Source organism: Pelodiscus sinensis, unplaced genomic scaffold (assembly GCF_049634645.1).
Source record: "Pelodiscus sinensis isolate JC-2024 unplaced genomic scaffold, ASM4963464v1 ctg41, whole genome shotgun sequence".
Classification (NCBI taxonomy): Eukaryota; Metazoa; Chordata; order Testudines; family Trionychidae; genus Pelodiscus; species Pelodiscus sinensis.
Genome location: NW_027465993.1, coordinates 1,123,196 through 1,144,058, shown reverse-complemented (window position 1 = coordinate 1,144,058; position 20,863 = coordinate 1,123,196). Strand labels below are relative to the sequence as shown.

General features: G+C 49.1%; 2 protein-coding genes across 4 annotated transcripts in view; one reads left to right on the top strand and one right to left on the bottom strand.

Moving 5' to 3' along the window:
- Positions 1 to 12,154, bottom strand: part of AIRE (autoimmune regulator) — a 28,453-nt gene extending 16,299 nt beyond the window's left edge. The window contains exons 1-7 of the mRNA XM_075917873.1: positions 11,975 to 12,154; positions 9,829 to 10,003; positions 6,255 to 6,407; positions 4,337 to 4,408; positions 2,794 to 2,907; positions 1,322 to 1,453; positions 781 to 1,022 (exon numbers count right to left, since the gene is read on the bottom strand). Coding sequence (XP_075773988.1) covers positions 781 to 1,022; positions 1,322 to 1,453; positions 2,794 to 2,907; positions 4,337 to 4,408; positions 6,255 to 6,407; positions 9,829 to 10,003; positions 11,975 to 12,124 — 1,038 coding nt within the window. The 5' untranslated portion in view covers positions 12,125 to 12,154. The remainder of the gene's footprint in view (positions 1 to 780; positions 1,023 to 1,321; positions 1,454 to 2,793; positions 2,908 to 4,336; positions 4,409 to 6,254; positions 6,408 to 9,828; positions 10,004 to 11,974) is intronic.
- SCLY (selenocysteine lyase) overlaps positions 1 to 20,863 on the top strand; it is a 126,744-nt gene that overhangs the window by 26,146 nt on the left and 79,735 nt on the right. The window contains exon 2 of one of the 3 annotated variants that reach the window (XM_075917846.1): positions 12,497 to 12,607. The exons of 1 other annotated variant lie outside the window; for it this stretch is intronic. In XM_075917846.1, coding sequence (XP_075773961.1) covers positions 12,497 to 12,607 — 111 coding nt within the window. Of the gene's footprint in view, positions 1 to 12,496; positions 12,608 to 16,080; positions 16,304 to 20,863 lie in introns of those variants that run through there. One more of the 3 variants, XM_075917851.1, reaches the window with a different exon arrangement.

Here is a 20,863-nt window from a genome sequence, read left to right as displayed (position 1 = left end):
TGTTACAGCTGGCTGCAGCTATACCATCATAACACAAGCCTGCATTACTTCTGTAGTCCCCAGAACTGTCTATGGTAGTTTGGAGAAATTATAGCTGGTGGGTGCTTCCTCTCTGGGGGTCTGGCAGGGAGTTAAAGTACAGAGCCCTACAGGAGCAGTGAATGCTTCATCCTTAATTCCAAGTTTGAGAATCCCAAATTCAACAGACACTTGTCTCCATGGATCATATAGAATACATCTGATAGCCTGCTGCAGGGAAGCAGTGTTGGGTATGTGTGTGAGAACACAACAGCCCTCTGAAACCCTTTCCCACTGCATGCTGTGGTGCCCACACAGACTGTCAGTTAAGCAGGGTGCTCTTAGGCCGGGCAGTGAATGAAAATGGTGGCTGTTTTTGTTTGGAATCTTCTGGGGAATTCCAGCTTGCCAGAGGAAGGGTTTTTTCACAAGCAAATGTTTATCCTGAATAATCCCTTGTTCCTCTTCCTCTCTGTAGCAATGCAGGCATCAGACTGAGAAAACCAGACTTCCAAGAGCCATACAGTAAATCCATGCACTGCCCTGAGACTCATTAGGAGACTCTGATTCTCACTGGGACAAGGTGGTGTATGCAGCAATGAGACATGTTGCCTTTCAGGAGAATCAATGAAAATGGGTGTGGGCCCTACACAACATTTGGAAAACTCACCCTGGAGGAGAAGAGAGTGCCACTGGGCAGAAACACACTTCCTGCTCCTGGCAGAGGGGAGGAGAAGCTGGGCTCCTCAGCAGGGTCATTACCTGGTTTAGGGTTTGATCCACGCTGTGCATAGGGGTGACATGGAACCTGCTCTGTGAATTTATTTTCAGCTCCCCATTCTGCAGCGAGAGAGAAACAGGAAAGAATAAAGGAGTTAGGCAGGAAATGCTGCTGTGATCAGACTGTCTGTATAGATGCACGTTCCATAGATGCGTGTCCTGTCTCAGAAGGATGCTAGGTTTAGGTGCTAGAGCAATCTGTGTCCCCTTGCAATGGGACCTGACTTATGCCAATGGCCACGAAAGCCATGGTGCTGCGGACGGAACACTGCTCTGACTGAGCTGGTTCAGAGACCAAGGAACAGTTAGAAAACCCCACACCCCTTTCACATTCAGCATGAGAGAAACCTGCTTTGGGCTTCCTAGGCCAGGCACAAACCTGCTTGCTAGTTTATGAAGAAAGAGGACAAGTCTGGGTGAGCTGTATGGATGGAATCAATGCAGAGTGTGAACACCCTCATTGCAGAGGGGACTCAAAGAGGACAAAGAGGCAAAACAACTCATATTTGCTGAGAGCATACACATTGGGGCCCTTGCAATCCCTTGGTTCGCACACTGGGCTTCTGGCTTCGGCTTTTGTTCTTTCCCCCAGGATCCTCAAACTTGCTTGATGCATAAAACTCGCCTCCAAGTTTGACACCTTTCTTGGAGCCCCCTGAAAGAGAAGACACTCTGGCTGTTGTAAATTGTTGCTGTGAGCACACACACGTGCTGCTCACACTATGATGCCACTCCTGGGAAGGTTTCATTGTTTACTTAGTAAGGATACAGGGGTTCAGGAAGAACTGGGGCAAAAGTATTACCTTTTAGAACATGTTTGAAAACCATTTTCTGCATTTCCCTCCCTGGTCCCAATTCAGGAGGCAGAACAGCCCCGGTCCTGCTGCTTGCCACATTGCAACAAAAATAACTCTTGTGCACCATGGCAGGATGTTACCTATGGGTGTGTCTAGACTACAGGTTTTTTTCAGAAAGTCGCCTTTTTTCGAAAAAACGTCCCCTGCGTCTAGACTGCTGCGGCATTCTTTCGAAAGTAAATCGAAAGAACACGGCAGTTTTTTCGACCACGGAAAACCTCATTCTATGAGGAATAACGCCTTTTTCCAAAAGTGCTCTTTGGCAAAGGTGCTATGTAATGCAAGCTGTGCTTTTTCAGAAGAGCATCCAGACTCTTGAAAGAGGCCTGTAGTCTAGACACAGCCCACATGTCCATGTCACAACTAGTGCTGCTTGCAAGCTGAGGTGCCCTTTGCCCTTCTTACAGACAGCAGCTATTGGCTGTGGAAGGGCTGCATTTGTTTATATTCTGCCAGTGACTTAACAAAAATTAAGACCATCTCTATTAGGAGGAGGGGTTCCAGTCCAGGGTCTCAGACCATAGGTGCTGGAACTAGGGGTTGGGGTATGCTGCAGTACCCTCTGTATTGCAGTGGTTTCCATTATATCCAGGGATTATAATTTGGTTCTATAGCTCTCAGCATCCCCACTGCACAAATTGTTCCAGCATCCTTGTTACAGACAGTACTTCTATACTTTCCACCTGAATTGGGACTCCGATGCGGGGGTCCCCTTTCCCTAACATCCCAGATATTCTCCAAATGCTAACTATCTAATTCTCTGACCTTCTCTTCTCACTTTTCAGTGTGTATGCTACTTCCAGGACCCTCTGGCTGGTCTAATCTGCTAACCTCGCCCTCCCCTGCAGGCCCCAGCATCCTCCCTATTTTCCCTCTGCGAGCATGCATTGAAAACTTGCCCTACCTACAGTTGCCTGGGAGGCTTCTAGATTCAAGACAGAGGGCCCTTTTACTCTGATTAACCTGAAGAATACCTGTCCCCTGGAAAGGTTTCTGGGGCTGTCTTCGGGCAGGGAGAAAACCTGCAATGGAATTGGCCCACATCATTGTTATGAGCACTGTTCTTGAGCTCCCTAGATACTCATAGGCACTACCAGCCCTGAGTTCATGAATCCTGGCAGAACAGTAGCATATCTACCTGACTCAAAAACCTGTTTGATGAGAATTCCTTCAACAGCCCCGCAGCTCACTGGTAGATCCCTGGATGACACAGTGACAGCTCTCTGGACTGAAGCAGCCATAGTCTGAGTGCCTGTGGGTTTAAAAACAATCGTTCTCTATCCCAGTGGTGCACAACCCATGGGTCGTGACCCCCAAGGGGGTTGTGGATCTCTTCGTGGGAGGTCACGGTGCTTAGATCCGGCCGGCCGGGGGCTGGGCTCAGCAGCTGGCAGCTCCCACAGTGTGGCACCTAGATCTGGCTGGCTGGGGGCTGGGGGCTGGGCCCAGCAGTTTGGGGCCCCCATGGCATGGGGGTCACAGATCAAGAAAGGTTGCGCACCACCGCTCTATCCAACAAAAGGCCTTTGTGCATGCATTCACCCAAAGGAAGGGGGAGGGCTAAGGTTTGACGTGTGTTAAAAACTGGCAAGAAACACTGAACACAACTTGATCACCCCAAGTCAAGGGTTCTGCCAACCCTGACTGACATTTCCTGGCAAGGTCTGTCCCAGTCTCCACTAAATCACAAGCCCTGGCTGCCTTGTCCCACGCCTGGCAGGGCAGGAGGAGGCAGATTTGTTTTCCCCATCTGCTGAGATCAGCCTCTGGCGAGGTGGGTTTAACAGGGTTTGTTTTCACATGAAAGTACATTGTGGGCTTGGTCTAGTCTCCAGTAAATCACTGGCCATATTGCCTCATAGAGCATGACTGAAGGTTTTTACATCACGGCCAAGCCCTGCTCTGGAGTAGGGGGTACCCAAAGCTGGGAGTGAGATGGGTTGGAAAGGTTATGCAACTGATGTCTGCCTTGGTTTGTTTTAAGCCATTGCTGCTAGTCCTCTGGCTTCATAAACACTAAGGGCGTGTCTGGACTACAGGGGTTTTTTTTAGAAAAAAGTGGCCTTTTTTCGAAAAAACTTCTCTGCATCTAGACTGCTGCCACATTCTTTCGAAAGTAAATTGAAAGAACGCAGCAGTTTTTTCGACCGCGGAAAACCTCATTTTACGAGGAATAATGCCTTTTTTCGAAAGTACTCTTTCGATAAAAGGCACCATGTAATGCAAACTATGCTTTTTCAAAAGAGACCATCCAGACCGCCTGGGGGCTTGTAGTCTAGATGCTCTTTCGAAAAAGCCTCTTTCAAAAGAGGCTCGCAGTCTAGACGTAGCCTGAGACTCCTCCCTTCACCTGCTGAACTCCTGTTCTCTCTGTCTCCTTATGAAAGCCATCTCATCGTTTGAGGTACCTGTGTGGTGCTGCATTTGCCACTTTTTCTGGGAGGTGCAGTTTCTCTGAGACATTTTACATAAGTTAATGCTGCGTCTGCGAGATGCCAACCCAGTAGCAACCACAGAGGTCATTGCTCTGCAGGATGGTGGATTCTCTTCCCAGGCTGAAGGACGCCCACTGACTCTGTTCAGGAATGGTTTTAGCCTATTCATTGGGCTGATGACAAAGATCTCCAAACATGGCTTGAGGAATGAGGGTAACCTCACTGATGGGGTAAGACATCACTCACCATTGCCCACAGGGAAACGCTGTATCTCCACACCTTCAGGTTTCTTTACAGCTTTTGCTTTCAGCATGGTCCCTGTGAGGTTACAATATGGGTTAGGGATAAGGATACATTTTAGATATTAGTAGATAGGCCCCCTGATGAGACAATGGAGACCTTACAAAAAACTGTGTAGTCAGGGATAGTGAATGCTCCAACATGAGCAACTAGATCTGGCTATTAAGGTGATCAGATTTTACCCGCTGCAGGGTAAGAGAAACTACATCAGATATTATTGGAAGTGGTTCTTCTTGCATATGCAGTTGTGGTGCACACCTTTGCGGCACGAGGATCTGCTGAAGTCCAAAGGCCATAGATAAAGGACAAGGTATTTTATGTATTTATATGAACTTTAAAGAGATTCATAGATTCCAAGGCCACAAGGGACCACTGTGATCATCCAGTCTCATCTCCTATGTGTAAAACAAGCCAGTGATGTACCCTCAAAGTTAGTCCTCCTTTTAGAAAAACAGCCAATGTGAATTTTCTGACATTCTCTTCATACATCTACCACATTTTCCTCCTCCTCTTTCTCTCTATTTCATATTCTCTCCTTTCAACATTCTTTTCTCTTCTCTGTCTCCATTCTTAAACATCTCCATCTTCATTCTTTTTTCCTCAGTCTTCTTCCTGTCTTTCCATCCCTCCTTCCTGTGACCTTGATTCTCCTCCATTCTTTCCATTTCCTTCTTTGTTTCTGCATTCTCCATCCCATCCTTCCTTACTCCCCCTGCCAGCCCTCCCAAACTGGCATCATTCTGCAAGGCCTGGCCCAGTCTCTGCCTGATTATAAGCCCCTGGTTATAAGACTTTGATTGGTCCCTTGCTTGGCTGCTTAGCAGAATCTAGACCTGTGGTCTCCAACCTTTTTAAGCACAAGAACACTTTCTGAATTTAAGGGTATGTCTACACTACCACTCTAGTTCGAACTAAGGTGGTAATGTAGGCAACCGGAGTTGCAAATGAAGCCCGGGATTTGAATTTCCTGGGCTTCATTTGCATAAAGCCAGGCGCCACCATTTTTAAATGTCCGCTAGTGCGGACTCCATGCCGCGCAGCTACACGCGGCACGGACTAGGTAGTTCGGACTAGGCTTCCTAGTCCGAAGTACCGTTACTCCTCATAACAATAGTTCGGAAGCCTAGCAGACATTTAAAAATGGCGGCGTCCAGCTTTATGCAAATGAAGCCCGGGAAATTCAAATCCCGGGCTTCATTTGCAACTCCGGTTGCCTACATTACCACCCTAGTTCGAACTAGGGTGGTAGTGTAGACATACCCTAAGTCAGTCCAGGGTCTATCTCAAACCCAAATACCCCTGTCCTGCCCTTTGCTGAAGCCCGACCCTCCTCACTCTGTGAAGACAGGGTACTGGGGAGGGGGACAGAGTGACATCAATGCCCCCCTGCCTCTGTCTGCCCCACTCTTCACAACAAGCAGGAGGCTCCCAGCGGGCAGCTCTGAGACTCTGGGCAGGAGCAGCAGGGCAGTGGGGAGAGGGACAGCTGAAGTGCAGGCATTTGATAGCCCCCCAGCCAAACCAGTCAGGATCACCTGTCAAGAGGCTCCAGGCTCTACCAGTAAATCCCAGTCTACTGGTTGGTGACCACTGATCTAGACCTCTCTTCTCCACTCTAGTTAGATGGCTCGAGAGGGTGTGGGGAGTTACATGAGGCCAACAAGAAGCCAACATCGGAGTGGGGAGGTGGAAGAGCTGCTTGAAAGCCCAAAGCAGGATGATTGCTCTTCGTTGACCCTAGAGTCTGAGGTAACTGTGAACATAAGAAGGGCCTGTTGAGCTATCTGCCTGATGGGGTTGGAAGGCTGCACGCCAGCACAGCATAGGGGCTAGCATGGGCCAGGCAGTGGAAGAGGTTCCATACCAGGGTTTGAGTTGCATTTCAGCAAGGGCTGAGCTAGCAGGGGCGAGTCCCTTTCCTCTGATGCTTTCCTCTTTGGCTGTTGTTTGTGCTGGACCAAGGCCTTGGGGCTAGGGGGTGGTTTCCTCCCCCGGCGCTGTCTGCTGAGATCCACATCTGGAAGTAATGACAGCAGAGAGATTAACATGCAGGGCAGGGACACTCCAAACTGCCAGGTCTTTTTCTGGGACTCAAGATGTCTTTGTGTGCCCAATGATCTGGTGCAGGTTCACCCCTTGGTGCTGATCCTTAGTAAGACAATCACTGCTTGGAGCACAGGATCTGGTCCAAGAGGTAAATATAATTGGACCATTTGGAAATAGTGACCATAATGTAATAAAATGTAACATCCCTGTGGTGGGAAAAACACCTCAGCAGCCCAGCACTGTGGTATTTAATTTCAGAAAGAGGAACTACACACAAATGAGAAGGTTAATTAAACAGAAATTAAAAGGTACAGTGACAAAAGTAAAATCTCTGAACGCTGCATGGAAACTTTTCAAAGACACCATAATAGAGGCCAAACTTAAAGGTATACCCCAAATTAAAAAACACAGTAAGAGAACCAAAAAAGTGCCACCGTGGCTTAACAGCCAAGTAATAGAAACAATTACAGATAAAAAGACATCTTTTTAAAACGGAAATCAAATCCTAGTGAGGAAAATAGAAAGGAGCATAAACTTTGTCAAAATAAGTGTAAAAATATAATAAGAAAATCCAAAAAAGATTTTGAATAACAGCTAGCCAAAAACGCAAAAAATAATTGCAAAATGTTTTTTAAGTACATCGGAAGCAGGAAGCCGGTAAACAAGCAGTGGGGTCCTTGGACGATTGAGATGCTAAAGGATTCTAAAGGAGCACTTAAAGAAAATAAAGTAATTGCAGAAAAGCTAAATGAATTCTTTGCTTCAGACTTCACGACTAAGGATATTGGGGAGATTCCCAAACGTGAGCCATTCTTTTTAGGTAACAAATCTGAGGAATTGTCCCAGATTGAGGTGTCATTAGAGGAGATTACATAAGAACATCAGAACAGCCAGACTGGGTCAGACCAAAGGTCCATCTAGCCCAATATCCTGTCTGCCCACAGTGGCCAATACCAGATGCCCCAGAGGGAGGGATCACAACACATAATCCTCATGTGATACCTTCCCTGTCTCCAACTTCCAGAGAAACAGTGGCTAGGGACACCATTCCTACCCATCCTGGCTAATAGCCATTGTTGGACCTAACCTCCATGAATCTATCTAGCACTTTTTGAACCCTGTTAGAACCCTGTTAAAGTCATAATCTTTACCACATCCTCTGGCGAGGAGTTCCACAGGTTGACTGTGCACTGAGTGAAGAAAACTTCCTTTTGTTTGTTTCAAACCTGCTGCCTATTAATTTCATTTGGTGACCCCTACTTAGACTGTGGGAATAAGTAAATAACTTTTCCTTATTCACTTTTTCCACACCAGTCAGGATTGTACAGACCTCTATCATATCCCCTCTTAGTCTTCGCTTTTCTAAGATGAAAAGTCCAAGTCTTTTTAATCTCTTTTCATATGGGACCAGTTCCAAACCTCTAATCATTTTTGTTGCCCTTTTCTGAACCTTTTCCTATACCAATATATCTTTTCTGAGATGAGGCGACCACATCTGTACACAGTATTCAAGATATGGGCATACCATGGTTTAGGTTTGGAACAAATTGATAAACTTAACAATAACAAGTCTTTGGGACCAGGTGGCATTCACCCAAGAGTTCTGAAAGAACTCAAATGTGAAATTGTGGAACTATTAACTGTGGTTGGTAACCTATCCTTTAAATCAGCTTCCGTACTTAATGACTGGAAAATAGCTAAAGTGATGCCAATATTTAAAAGGGGCTCTAGAGATGATCCGGGCAATTATAGACTAATGTCAGTATCAAGCAAATTAGTTGAAACTATTGTAAAGAATAAGATTGTTGGACACATACATGAACATAATGGCTACGTCTAGACTGGCATGACATTGGAAAAAATAATCCCAACTATGTATACAATATGATGAGGACTAATTTAGCTACAACTACTTAAGAGAGAGATCTTCGAGTCATTGTAGATAATTCTTTGAAAACATCCACTCAGTGTGCAGAAGCAAATGTTAGGAATCATTAAAAATGGGATACAGAATAAGACAGAAAATATCTTAATGCCTCTATATAAAACCATGGTACGCCCACCTCTTGAATACAGCGCACAGATGTGGTCGCCTCATCTCAAAAAAGATATATTGGCATTGGAAAAGTTTCAGAAAAGGGCAACAAAAATGATGAGGGGTTTGGAACGGGTCCCATATGAAGAGAGATTAAAAAGACTTGGACTTTTCAGCTTAGAAAAAAGGAGACTAAGGGGGAGAGATATGATAGTGGTCTGTACAATCATGACTGGTGTAGAAAAAGTGAATAAGGAAAAATTATTTACTTATTCCCACAGTATAAGAACTAGGGGGTCACCAAATGAAATTAATAGGCAGAAGGTTTAAAACAAACAAAAGGAAGTTTTTCTTCACTCAGCGCACAGTCAACCTGTGGAACTCCTTGCCAGAGGATGTGGTAAAGACTAGGACTTTAACAGGGTTCAAAAAAGAGCTAGATAGATTCATGGAGGTTAGGTCCATCAATGGCTATTAGCCAGGATAGGTAGGAATTAGGGTTGCCAGATGGTTGAAGCAAAAATATCGACCCCCCCCCCCACAAGAAAAATGAGAAAAATTCTGTTGAAGGGGAAAAAAAGGGTGGGGAGACCAAAGTTGTTGAGAAAAGAAAAAAAAGGACTCCAAGGACTAATTAAGACAAAAAAAATGAAATAAAACAGTATGTCCCCTTTAAGAGTGAGTGCAGGGTTAGGAACAGCTGAGAGGTTTAGCACTAAGACCCAAGGGAAAGCATTGCTTCCCCTAGGTCTTTTGGCCAGCAGCCATGTTGTGCTGGCAGCCTTGGGGAATCAGGTAAGCATGGGTGCTGGGGTCGGGGGAGGCCAACCACTGAGTGTTTGTAGGGTTGCCAGGTGCCCAGAATTTTCGCCTCCTGGCCGGGGAAAAATTCCAAAAATACGGGACATTTTAGGTGTCCGGTATTCTCTGATTTTTTTTACCGGACTATCTGGGTGAATACCAGACACCCTTGTAGGAATGGTGTCCCTAGCCTCTGTTTGTCTGGAAATGGGTGACAGGAGAGAGATCACAAGAAGATTATCTGTTGAGTCCCCTCCCTCTGGGGCATCTGGTATTGTCACTATTAGCAGACAGGATACTGGGCTAGATGGACTTTTGATATGGCCATTTTTATGTTCTTACTACTTGTTTCCCCCTGCCCCAGCCCTTGTTCCTTCTACATATTTCTAGGGCTGATAGTTGCCATCTGTACCTTTCCTGGGGCTGGCACGGGTGGACACGAGGCAAAGGTCTTGGTTCCTAAAGAGCCGCATGATGTGCTCTTTGGGGAAGCGTGGAGCAGAGGTCTGCTAGGTAGGAAGTTGTTCTCTTTTCCGTTCTTCTGAGCACCTCCTACCTTTGGGAAAGCTGCTCCGAATAGGCTGGAGTTTGGAGTATCTCTCCAGGTTGTAATCCTTGAAGAGGACCCTCCAGAAGTCCTGGATGGAAGCTGAATCCTGGCCCAGAAGCCAGGTCAGCATGGCATGGAAGGCCTTGTGAGAGCCCTCCTGCTTCTTCAAACTCATTGTTTCCTTCAAGAACAAAAAGAGCAGCATAATCAAAGGTGCGGTTCCCAAAGGCAAATCTCCTGTTCCCAGCTGTGCTATACGCATGCTGTGCAATGCAGGCTTAGGGCAAAAAGGGAGCTATGGTACAGCATCTGGCATATCTCTCCCCCTCCCCCACATGCTGCCAGGGTGTGCATGAATGGATGCTTTAGTCAGCCATTAAAGGAAAACAGAAAGATCACAACCATGCAGTGGGGAGTTGGGGTAAGTTGTGCTATGTTTTGGGGGGAGGTAAGACCTAGGACGGAGATGACAATGAGGTTGTCACAATGTTTAACTAATAGCCTGAGATTGAGAAGTGTATTGCCTGGAGCTGACAACACAATCACATTATTACTGTAGCATAAGATGCAGGTGGTGATAAGTCATGAGGACACCAGGTGAAGCACAGAAAGAAACCAGGAGCCAATTGTAAATATAAAAACAATGGTCTTAAATTGAAGGGGCCATAAAAAGTACTTACAAAATTCCATGAGCAACCATCATATAAAATAACTATGGCCCTGCAAATCTGTGAGTATCTCCTTTATATCCATAAGTATCCGCATCTGAGGAGATGAATGTGGATCTCTGTAGCTTATTTTTGCAGATATGGATGCAGATAGAAAATTTTGTATTGGTGCAGAGCTCTCAAAATCTCTGTTCAGGGCAAAAGTGCATCTGACCAGTCCTAAATGTAATAACCAAGACCGAGCTTCTATAGCTAGAGATCAGCTTTATAGTGACTTGGCTTCACCCCTTTTGATTTAATCCAATCAGCTCCCTCTTCCTGCACAGGCTGTTTCCCCCTTTTTCTTTGTGTGTATGTCTTCCTGCCATTAAAACACTTTTCACTTTATTTATTCAAAACAAGAGAATATAGGGGCCCCTACCAAGAAACCATCCAAAACTAAACAAGCCACCAACAAGTATTTAATGTTCCCCTCTTTGGGGAGGAGAGAAGCGGCCAGACTGACTTCCTTGCCGTATCACCTGGGCAGAAAAGGGTGCTGGTAAGAATATAAATAGATGCATTTAATAGCTCCCTCTAATGATTGAAATGGAGTCCAGCAGCCACTTTCAAGAATTGTGAACTCTGCTGATTCCAGGGAAAACTCTCCCTGAGATACTGCCCCAAGGTAAGAGTCTCCAGTCTCCAACCTGAGGAGAGAGCAGCTGAAAAACAAGGTCAACTCTGCAGCATGCATCCTGCGGTTGTTTCTCCTTCTCCTTTTTAACCCTGACCCTTACATATAACTCACCATACAGTTTTACTCCCACTACAGTTCATATGTATCACTCAACAGGTCTACCTTTGAGTTTCCACACTATCTGCACTAGCTTGTGCCACTGCGATTGCCTTTGCTGGTGAGACTCCCAGCAAGCTGTGGGGCTGGGCAGGGAATCAGAGGGTCAGACACAAACCAAGAAAATACACTTGCTAGATCTGCAGTAGAATAGTTCATTTTCCGCATTCCTTTTCAAGAGTACAAACCTGGCGCTTCAGTCAAGCTTTTCAAAAGTGCCCAGTAGTTTAGGATGCTTAACTTGATGCCTAAAAGAACCTGACTTTCAGGCCGTGGGTACTCAGTGCTTTCAAAACTTCTGCCCCTTTAGGGTGATTCTCATTGGGCACCCGAAATTGCTAGCTAATTGAAAATCTTGGCTTATGCATACGCATATATGCATATACATGTGTATATAAATAGTGGTGCAAAATTACTGCACAGCCCTAAAGGAATGTAGCCATAACCCCAGAGATCTTAACATACAACACTCTCCTCCACCCTCCATCCTCAAAAATCACCGTCCTTTTTACAGCTCCCCACATATTGTAGATGCCCTTCTTTTAGCTTGACTGGTATCCATATTCAAGCTGCTGGCAGGGTTAGAACCCTCGAGGGCCAGGGAATGCAGCTCCCCCGTCATGGTGTGCAAGGCCTGTGCTTGCCTCACCTGGAACATCTCCTCTGTCACAACGTCATGATCAGCCAGTCCATGAAGCAATGGGAAAACGTCGTCCACTGCCATGGAGATCTCTGTGCGGTACAGCTTCAGCAGCTGCCGCAGACCCCCTTCTCCCCAGGGCCTGTCGGTGCTGGACATGCTGCAATGAATCCGTATTTGTGGCGGCTTCAGCTGGAGAGGAGGGTCTCCCCTATACACTAACACCACAGGGAGCAACTGGAAGTGCAGTAACTGGGGTGCCCGTGCTGTCTCTGCTCTTACGTTGTGCCCTGGTTCTGGGAAAGGCAGGGATTGAAACCAGGCAGTGTGCATCTTATCTATGACAGGACTTGCTATGTCAAGACATTTGCCAAAACTTCCCCTTTAATAGAAGCCTGTATGTCTTGTCAGGAATAGCCAACTCAGCTCTCAATCACTGGCGGAATATTGAGCGGAATCCAGGAGTCCTGTTAAGTTCAATTATCGCACTCACCCTCATATTAACATCACTTTGTATGAGTTTCTTCTCAGGTCTCGCCTCACTGACAGTTCCTCACCTGCCCCTGGGGCGAGACGCCACCAGACAGAATGCGCTATACTGGAAAGCACTGACTCTGTTCACACTGGCGAACAAGGCAGCAGGTATTCTCTGTTTTTGTGTAGATACAGGAAGGGAGTGTGCCAGACAAACATAAAGGTATTAGTAGCTAAGCATGGTGTCTGTGAAATCCATCCTTGGCCCTTTAGTATGCAACACTTCTTAGGCTCTTTATACAGTTTAATTTGTGGTTGGAGAAAAAAACAAAATCCCATTATCGAGGAATCAGTTGGGTATCAAGGATGAGCTTCTGAAGCTTGATTGGAGAAGGAAAGGTTTCTCTTATTAAACTCATTTGCCCAGTTTGATTTTATGAGAGTTTATCGGGGATTTTTTTTTCATCCCAGCTGCACTTAAACCCTACAGATTATTATAAATTGGTTCAAAACAAACTTGCTTGGTTAATTTAGCCACATATAAAAGTATGGTAAGTGCATTATCGGGTCCGCACTGCTAGCATGAAATGTTCACTCTTTGCAAACATTCTGTGCAGATTGCTGTGTGATTTAAAATTTTGCCACGGTTGATTCTTTCTAATCAGTATTCAGTAAGTAGGAATATGTCTGGCTCATTCAGCTCTGGTCACTACTGATTTCCAATTTTTGTAAGGTCTGGCTGCTGTTTATACCCGTTGAGTGGTCATATTTACAAAACGAAGACACACATTTGCAGGCTTGCTTAATTAGACTACATGTCAGCTTTTGAATAACTTTATTTATCCAGTGGCAGTACATTTTTTGGTAGTACCTGAAATTCTAACCCACTCATATTATCAGAATGGATAGGGTATTTTTCTTAGGGGCAGAATATTCAAAACTTTAAGCATCTGCCTAACTTTCCAACCAATTTGAAATCGAGTTATGCACATGTGTATATAGGGTTAGAACCTTAATTTTGAAATTATTAGTTTTTTAACATCTGTTGTTTGCACCCAACCTTCAGTTTTTGTTTTGCTAGTGAGACTCGAAACTTCAAATGTGATTATGTTTCAGCCAGTGGTGAAAGTAATTTAAAATTTCTCATAGGTCCTGTCCTATTGCAACCCGGGTCCCTGCCTGCTCTTTCGATAGTTCAACACTGCTTTCCTTAGGAAATATAATTTCTTCCTACAGTGTTCATTAGTGGCAGCTAACTGCTTGCTGTAGGTAATTTTGACTCGAATATATTAATGTTGATGAGACAATTTCAGAGATTGCAGCTCATGCAAGGGAAAAGTAACCCAGATCTTTATATAGCAGTGATGCTCACAATGCGTCTCTTTGTTCTTGTGATTAACTAATAGTCACCTAAAAATTTATGGACTTTCCAGGGCACCTGATTATTTCATCTAGAAACTCTCCTGTGTAATTTTATCACTAGCAAATATCTCTTAGTGTTTGCTCCTGCTCTCAGTGAGGTAATTGGAGTTTTGCCAGTGACCTCAGTGAAGACTGGTCAGTCCTGTAATAGAGCTAGTTCTCTGTACACCCTACACTCTAATCCTGAGGTGATGGTAGAGAAATTCAGCCCTGAGTTGAAAATCTTAGCAGCCCATATTTGCTGAAATAAACTGTTAAAATGAGAGCAGTAGACTGACAATCTCAAGTAGCAACACAGTCTGGGATGAAAAAAAAAACATTGCTTACTTCAGTGCTCGGGACTATACCCCCATGTAAGTTGTAGAAAGCAGAGCAGTTCAGGGCTTAATTCCGTCACTTGTTTATAACTTCTCTTGCCCCTTTAACACTTGAAATCTGTTCCCTTACCAAAGTGTTTTGCTCTTCTTTCACCCCCAGCTCTTTCTCACACTTCCTTGGTATTCTAAGGCTGCTCATTATGGACATGCAGAGTTGTTGATCTCTTCTGAGGAGCACAAAATGTTCTAGGATGCAATTCAGTAACCTAAAGTTATAAAGTAAATGATCTTGTGGCTTTAAACACAACATTTTTGTCTCCCTACCTCACATCTGCTCAAATCTCTCTGCGCCCAGTCATTTTGGCTGAGGACTCAGTTGATGGTGTAAGTGTTCTCCATGCCACAAGGTTTCTGGAATAAGCTAGATCCCAGCTCCAGTCCTCTGTCAAAGGGCTTCTGGAAAAGGCCGTAGATGTTTACAGCAGCTCTCCTGATGTGTGCAATATGACAGTTGTATAGTAGCACCACTAGAGTTAAGGCTGCGCCCTGAGTTTTGTTTAAAGGTCACCCCTTCAAATTCCTCTAACATCACCGTTAGGGTTACCAGATGTTTCAAAAAAAGTCCCAGACACACTTGATCTCAGATGGGGGTGGGGACCGGCCGGGAGGGGAGTGGGGCTTGCCAGAAGGAGGTCAGGGGGAGCAGGGCTGGCCAGAGGAGATCAGGGGGTGGGGGAGAACGGCTGGCAAGAAGCAGGGCTGGCTGGGAGGAGAGTGGGGGGAGTGGGGCTGGCTGGGGGAGATCAGGGGAAGGAACCAGCAGGAAGGAAGGAGGGCTGGCCAGGAGATGGTTGTGAGAAGCGGGGCTGGCTGGGGAGAGAACGGGCTGGCAGGGAGCAGGGCTGGCTGAAAGGGGATCGGGGGGAGAACGGGGCGGGGGGGAAACAGCCAGCAGGGAGCGGGGCTGGCCCAGGCGCACGCAGATCCCGGGGTGCTGCCCATCCCGCACATGGTCCCAGCAGGGTACACAGGTGAGTCTGGCCCTGGAGATTCCATCCCGCCTCACCCCCACCCCTACCCCATTCCCCTCCTCTCTACTGTGTAGTTGCGTACTGCCTGGCTGGTAAACACGCTCACGTGGTGCGAGCATGTCTACCAGCCAGGCAGTATGTACTGATACTCGTAATAATAATAAAACTTATTTAATTAGAAAATTCCGGATGTTTATATGTCCGGTATTTTCTCAATTAGTTTCCTGGAAAGAAAGCTCAAATACCAGACTGTTCATCTGGCAACCTTAATCACCGTTCAGTTAGATTGCTTCGTAAATTCGTGTCCTAGGAGAGCGCAGGGCCTAGGCTTCAGGCCCCAGTTTTGGGATCATTTGAGGGAGGAGGTTGCAGCAATATAGCAATTTTTTCAGTTTCTAGGTAAGTGTGTCGGTTCTAGCTGAGTGTCAGTTACAGACCATCCTTTCTCCCAGGAGGAGGTAGTACAGAATGGTAGTTTCCACCAGGAGGGGAGATCTGAGAGGATTGCAAGGGGTCAGTAATGTAGTTGTTACCCATAGCTTTGATTATGCCAGTGGCTAAGGGGAGGGGTATCAGCACCAGGGGTTCCCAAACTTTTTGACACGGGGACCAGTAAATCCATTCACGAGCTTTTGAAGGACCGGTAACATTCATTTGCATATTTGCATATTCATTAAGCAAATAATGAATATTCAAATAAGTTGTTTCTGGTCCTCCCAAAGCCCCCAGTGCCAACATTAGCAAAGCTTTTGATACAGTCACCCTGTGACGGGGCGAGGCAGCCCCGCACTGAACCCGCAGGGCCCAGCCAGGGTTACCTGGCTGCAGAGGCCCCTCCCCCACAGCCCTACCGAGCATGCCTGGGCTGTAGCTGTGCTATAAAAGCCTAGGGAAGGACTCAGTCTGGGGAGACAGCTGGAGGAGACGGACCGGTGAAGGGAGCTCCCACTCAGCTGTTGCCAGGGTCTCCAGGAGAGGCTGGAAGGGACGCGGAGGCGAGTTGGTGCAACCCAGGGACTGCCTGCCGAGGGAACGCCGGCCTGGAGCTCGCAGCAAGCTGGGCAAGTCCAGGGGAAGGAACCCTGGGGATCCAGGTAGGAAGCGGCCCAGGGCAGGAGCAGGAGCCGCCTCTCCCGCCCAGAGAACCTCGGCGCGTTTCGGCCGGATTGCCCCGCCAAGGGAGTGACCCGCTACCCAGTCGCTCGCAGGGCCCTGGGCTGGGACCCGGTGGAGTAGGGTGGGTCTGGGTCCCCCTACCTGCGGTGCGTCCCCGCTACAACCCTGAACTACAATGTGGACTCAGGCCGGAGGACCTGGGCCTTGCTTAAAGGGCCAGCTATGGGCTGCATTGTGACTGTGTTGGGGGAACTCAGGCCGGAGGGCCTTGGCCTCGCTTAAAGGGCCAGCTATAGGCTGCATTGTGACTGTGTTGGGGGAACTCAGGCTGGAGGGCCTGGGCCTTGCTTAAAGGGCCAGCTATAGGCTGCATTGTGACTGTGTTGGGGGAACTCAGGCCGGAGGGCCTGGGCCTTGCTTAAAGGGCCAGCTATAGGCTGCATTGTGACTGTGTTGTGGACTCAGGCTGGAGGGCCTTGGCCTTGCTTAAAGGGCCAGCTATAGGCTGCATTGTGACTGTGTTGGGGGAACTCAGGCTGGAGGGCCTGGGCCTTGCTTAAAGGGCCAGCTATAGGCTGCATTGTGACTGTGTTGGGGGAACTCAGGCTGGAGGGCCTGGGCCTCGCTTAAAGGGCCAGCTATAGGCTGCATTGTGACTGTGTTGGGGGAACTCAGGCCGGAGGGCCTGGGCCTCGCTTAAAGGGCCAGCTATAGGCTGCATTGTGACTGTGTTGGGGGAACTCAGGCCGGAGGGCCTGGGCCTCGCTTAAAGGGCCAGCTATAGGCTGCATTGTGACTGTGTTGTGGACTCAGGCTGGAGGGCCTGGGCCTCGCTTAAAGGGCCAGCTATAGGCTGCATTGTGACTGTGTTGGGGGAACTCAGGCTGGAGGGCCTTGGCCTTGCTTAAAGGGCCAGCTATAGGCTACATTGTGGACTCGGGCCTGGGAGCCTTGGACTTAAGAGGGCAGGCGGTAGGTGCCTGCCACACACCCACAATATTCTTGCCAGCAAGTTAAGGGAATATGGATGGATAAACGGACTGCAAGATGGATAGAAAGCTGGCTAGATCAGGGTTTCCCAAACTTTTTACTTTAATTGGAACCCATTTTTTTTCAGTACTGTTTTTTGCAGCTCAAAAATATAAACACACATAAAAAAAGAATGAAAAATGAATAAATTTTCAGTGTTTCACCCGGCTGCATTCTCCACCCAACCTGGGCCAGGGCTTGGGGGACCCGGTGCCACATGAGCACTCCAGGTGGCGGGAGCAGGAGCAGATTGGGGTAGGGTATCTGGTTAGGAGGAAAGGTGCAAGGAAGGGTAGGGTTGCCAAGTGTCCGGTTTTGTACCAGACAGTCCGATATTTGAGGGTTTTGTCCAGGAAAGAAATTGAGAAATTACCAGACATAGAAAATGCCTAGTATTTTCTAATTAGGTACGTTTTATTATAATTAGGTGTATCAGTCCTTAGCTGCGAACTGCCTGGCTGGTAGATGTGCTCACACTGTCTGAGCGTGTCTACCTGCTAGGCAGTTCGCAACTACTAGAGGGAGGGTACGTGGGGGAGGGGGGAGGCAAAATGGAATCCCTGGCCAGACTCACTCGTCTGCCAGGGTCTGCAGGGTCTGCATGTGCCCAGGTCAGTCCCGCTCTCCCCCCCACCCCGTCCTCCCGATCTCCCCAGTCCAGCCCAGCTTCCAGTGGCCAATTCCCCCCGCCCCCCACCAATCTCCCCCAAACAGCCCCACTGCCCCTGTCCAGCTCTGCTTCCGGCAGCTGGTTCTCCCGTTCTCCTCCTCCCGATCTCCTCCAGCCAGCCCCCTAGCTCCTGTCCAGCCCTGGTTCCGTGCGCCCCCCCCCCCCCCATCTCCTCGGGACAGCCCCGCTTCCTCCAGCCCTGTTTTCTCTGGCTGCCTGCTCAAATCTCCGCGGGACAGCCCTGCTGCCCCCAGCCCTGCTTTCACCGGCTGGCTGCCTGCCTGCCTGAATCTCCGCAGGACAGCCCCGCTGCCCCCAGCCCTGCTTTCACCGGCTGCCTGCCCGCCTGAATCTCCGCAGGACAGCCCCGCTGCCCCCAGCCCTGCTTTCACCGGCTGCCTGCCTGCCTGAATCTCCACAGGACAGCCCCGCTGCCCCCAGCCCTGCTTTCACCGGCTGCCTGTCTGCCTGAATCTCCACAGGACAGCCCCGCTGCCCCCAGCCCTGCTTTCACCGGCTGCCTGTCTGCCTGAATCTCCGCAGGACAGCCCCGCTGCCCCCAGCCCTGCTTTCACCGGCTGCCTGCCTGCCTGAATCTCCACAGGACAGCCCCGCTGCCCCCAGCCCTGCTTTCACCGGCTGCCTGCCCGCCTGAATCTCCACAGGACAGCCCCGCTGCCCCCAGCCCTGCTTTCACCGGCTGCCTGCCTGCCTGAATCTCCGCAGGACAGCCCCGCTGCCCCCAGCCCTGCTTTCACCGGCTGCCTGTCTGCCTGAATCTCCACAGGACAGCCCCGCTGCCCCCAGCCCTGCTTTCACCGGCTGCCTGCCTGCCTGAATCTCCGCAGGACAGCCCCGCTGCCCCCAGCCCTGCTTTCACCGGCTGCCTGCCTGCCTGAATCTCCACAGGACAGCCCCGCTGCCCCCAGCCCTGCTTTCACTGGCTGCCTGCCCGCCTGAATCTCCACAGGACAGCCCCGCTGCCCCCAGCCCTGCTTTCACCGGCTGCCTGCCTGAATCTCCACAGGACAGCCCCGCTGCCCCCAGCCCTGCTTTCACCGGCTGCCTGCCTGCCTGAATCTCCACAGGACAGCCCCGCTGCCCCCAGCCCTGCTTTCACCGGCTGCCTGTCTGCCTGAATCTCCACAGGACAGCCCCGCTGCCCCCAGCCCTGCTTTCACCGGCTGCCTGCCTGCCTGAATCTCCACAGGACAGCCCCGCTGCCCCCAGCCCTGCTTTCACCGGCTGCCTGTCTGCCTGAATCTCCACAGGACAGCCCCGCTGCCCCCAGCCCTGCTTTCACCGGCTGCCTGCCTGCCTGAATCTCCACAGGACAGCCCCGCTGCCCCCAGCCCTGCTTTCACCGGCTGCCTGCCTGAATCTCCGCAGGACAGCCCCGCTGCCCCCAGCCCTGCTTTCACCGGCTGCCTGCCCGCCTGAATCTCCACAGGACAGCCCCGCTGCCCCCAGCCCTGCTTTCACCGGCTGCCTGCCCGCCTGAATCTCCACAGGACAGCCCCGCTGCCCCCAGCCCTGCTTTCACTGGCTGCCCGCCCACCTGCCCGGATCTCCATCGGACAGCCCCATTGCCCCCACCCTTGCTTCTGCCGGCCACCCGCCCGCCTGTTCTGATCGCTGCGGGACAGCCCCGCTGCCCCCAACCCTGCTTCCTGGTGGCCAGTTCTCCCCCCCCCCCCCCCCCCCAGCCTGCCCCACTCTGCTCCCCTCCCAGCGGCCACGCTGAGGCCCGGTTGGGAAACGCTGGTCAGCACTCAGTCCCCACTCATTGTACTCATGACCCCAGAATTCCTCACTCATCTTGCTCATTTTCTTAGGGTTTCTTATAGTTTTAATACACATTATGTATTTCTGGGCCAGATGTGGTAATGAAAATATTTATGATGTTAAAAGTGCTTAGCATGCAATTGATTTAACATCAATGAGTCCCCAGTTTGCTTGTCAGCAAGAGCCACAGTCCTCACATGAGAAGTCCCACTGATTTTAAGAGGATTACTTTGGTGAAATTCCCAAGGACGAGAGAGGATCACTGGTTGGCCTCACCATCCCTCTTCAGTAAAAGCAGAGGCTCTGCCTGTGTCTGGAAACCCACTGTCTCCCTCTGCTCTTGCAGCTCTCTCTGCTCTTCTTCCCCATAAAGGCACCGTATAACTTTGCAGAGAGTCCATTGCCATCCATCCTGTTTCCTTGCACATTTAACTCTTTTTGTTCTCCCTCAATCCTGCCTGCCCCGATACAGTTTGAATTCCGTTTTGCTCTGGCTGGGGAAGGGGAGCAGAGAGCTGTCCTGTCAGCCTCTTTGCCTACTATGAAGGTCCAAGGGACCCAGCTAATGTTCCCTCTAATCTTTTCCATCCATGTGCAGAATAAATTTTATGTGCACGGAGGCGTGTGTGAATATGCACCACCAGTAGAAACAAAAAACCCGTCTGTGGGCAGTCTGCTAATCAGCTGAGCAGCACTGGAATGTTTCCTGAGCTGCTGCATAAGCAAGCAACTTACAGGGAACACTTGACCTGGCCTTTAGGGCCTTGCCCAGCATCTGCTACTCATGTTGTGTCACACTTCCAGCCTCCACTACACGTGTCCTTCGCTGCTTCACTGCTGTTGTGATGCTAAGTCAGACAGTCTGCCTCCCCAAGAGCCAACAAAGCAGAGAGGATACAGTCAGTGAGACTAGCCAGCTTAGGAGGTGTATACAGTTTCATTTAGTATCCCCTTTCCCCAAGACAGACCCTGTAACTCTGCACCAATTTCATTATCTACCCTACCCATCCACAACTCTACACCCATTTCACTATCTATCCCCCCGACCAACAGC